Consider the following 1,544-nt stretch of genomic DNA (forward strand, 5'->3'; position numbering starts at 1 on the left):
CTAAATCACTAGAGGAAGTGTTCTTGTCTAACTGTGCTTTCCTAAGAGCTGACTCCAAAAAACAAAAAACATATAGTTTGTTGTTTAAAACAAAAGTTTACCCATGGCTTTAATCTGTATTTACATAGAAACTATATCCTAATCTAGCTAGTGAATAGTTCAGGTAAAATAAATATTTATCTCGCTATCTTTCCAAAGAAAGTTGAGAGAGCAGGAAGATGGAAACACAACAGCTCAGTTGAAACTACAGTGCGCCCTTGCTCTACGTGGGGGATCCGTTCCAGACTCCCACACATAAAGCAAATACCGCCTATGTTCGAGCCTCATTTAAATGAATGGGGCTCATGCATGTGGTGGCATGGCGGCGCACGCGCACCACAGGCGCACACCCATTGTGCCACCCCTTCTCCCCGCGCGGCTTTCAGCATACGATGTGCATGAACTGTATTTTGAGAGAAAATGTCAGTCCCAAAGTGGGAGTGAACAGAGAGAGAGAGAGACGAGAGTTTGTATGCAGGAATTCCCTATGTATCTAGGGAGGAGGAAAGAGAATGCAAAAATCATCCAACATATTTTCCATTACGTTTGGGCTCAGTCTGGGATTTACCAAGGCCTGTCTGGATGACAAAGCTGGATCTTATCCATGCAGCCTCTCAAGACCTACCAAATCAGGGTCAGATGCAACTCTTGTTGATGTTTTATGAGTCCATTTTGTGTTCCTGGATCAATAGTCAATGTTTCTTGGGAGGCAGATCTGCTCATCCTGCATATGCCCATGGGGAAGGGATGTGGGGGTCCCCCCACACACACTATGGCCATTTTCTTCTCTATTTGCCAGGAGACGTGATGGGTCCAACCCTGAACCACCTGGACAAACTCCTCCAGCTGCCTTTTGGCTGCGGGGAGCAGAACATGATCCACTTTGCCCCCAATGTCTTCGTCCTCAAGTACCTCCAGAAGACTAAGCAGCTCAGCCCAGAGGTGGAGAGTGAAGCCACAGATTACCTGGTCCAAGGTGAGGCAGGATGGATCAAGGGAAGGGTCTCCCCAGCTCCTCCAAAAACACCATCATTGACTCCATGGCTACGCTCATTCTCCGCTGCTTCCATCCTCTCTTGGGACCCCTTTCAGGATACCAACGGCAGCTGACCTACAAGAGGCAGGATGGGTCCTACAGTGCCTTCGGGGAGAGGGATTCCTCAGGAAGCATGTGGTGCGTTCTTGGGCAATGTGGGACTGTGGTTGTCTTTGCTAGCCACCATTTCTGGCAGGGGCCAGCTAGAAATCTGAACCCTCATTTGTCTTTCCAGGCTGACGGCCTTTGTCCTCAAGTCCTTTGCCCAGTCCCGAGGGTTCATCTTCATTGACCCCAAGGAGCTCTCGGCTGCCAAGGACTGGATCATCCGGCACCAGAAGGAAGATGGGTCTTTCCCAGCCGTGGGCAGGATTTTAAACAAGGACATCCAGGTAGGAAAGATGGGTTGGCATGGATCTAGGTTGAGGGCAACCAAGAATCTGGGTGCATGGAAAGGAGAGATGTCTGG

At 49.2% G+C, this 1,544-nt stretch overlaps 1 protein-coding gene across 1 annotated transcript in view; it reads left to right on the forward strand.

Moving 5' to 3' along the window:
- LOC121917980 (C3 and PZP-like alpha-2-macroglobulin domain-containing protein 8) overlaps window positions 1–1,538 on the forward strand; it is a gene marked incomplete at its 3' end in the record, with an annotated part of 4,489 nt that extends 2,951 nt beyond the window's left edge. The window contains exons 4-6 of the mRNA XM_042444097.1: window positions 839–1,015; window positions 1,132–1,213; window positions 1,311–1,538. Coding sequence (XP_042300031.1) covers window positions 839–1,015; window positions 1,132–1,213; window positions 1,311–1,538 — 487 coding nt within the window. The remainder of the gene's footprint in view (window positions 1–838; window positions 1,016–1,131; window positions 1,214–1,310) is intronic.
- Window positions 1,539–1,544: the final 6 nt, after the last annotated feature.

This window comes from Sceloporus undulatus, unplaced genomic scaffold (genome assembly GCF_019175285.1).
Source record: "Sceloporus undulatus isolate JIND9_A2432 ecotype Alabama unplaced genomic scaffold, SceUnd_v1.1 scaffold_2463, whole genome shotgun sequence".
NCBI classification, from domain to species: domain Eukaryota; kingdom Metazoa; phylum Chordata; class Lepidosauria; order Squamata; family Phrynosomatidae; genus Sceloporus; species Sceloporus undulatus.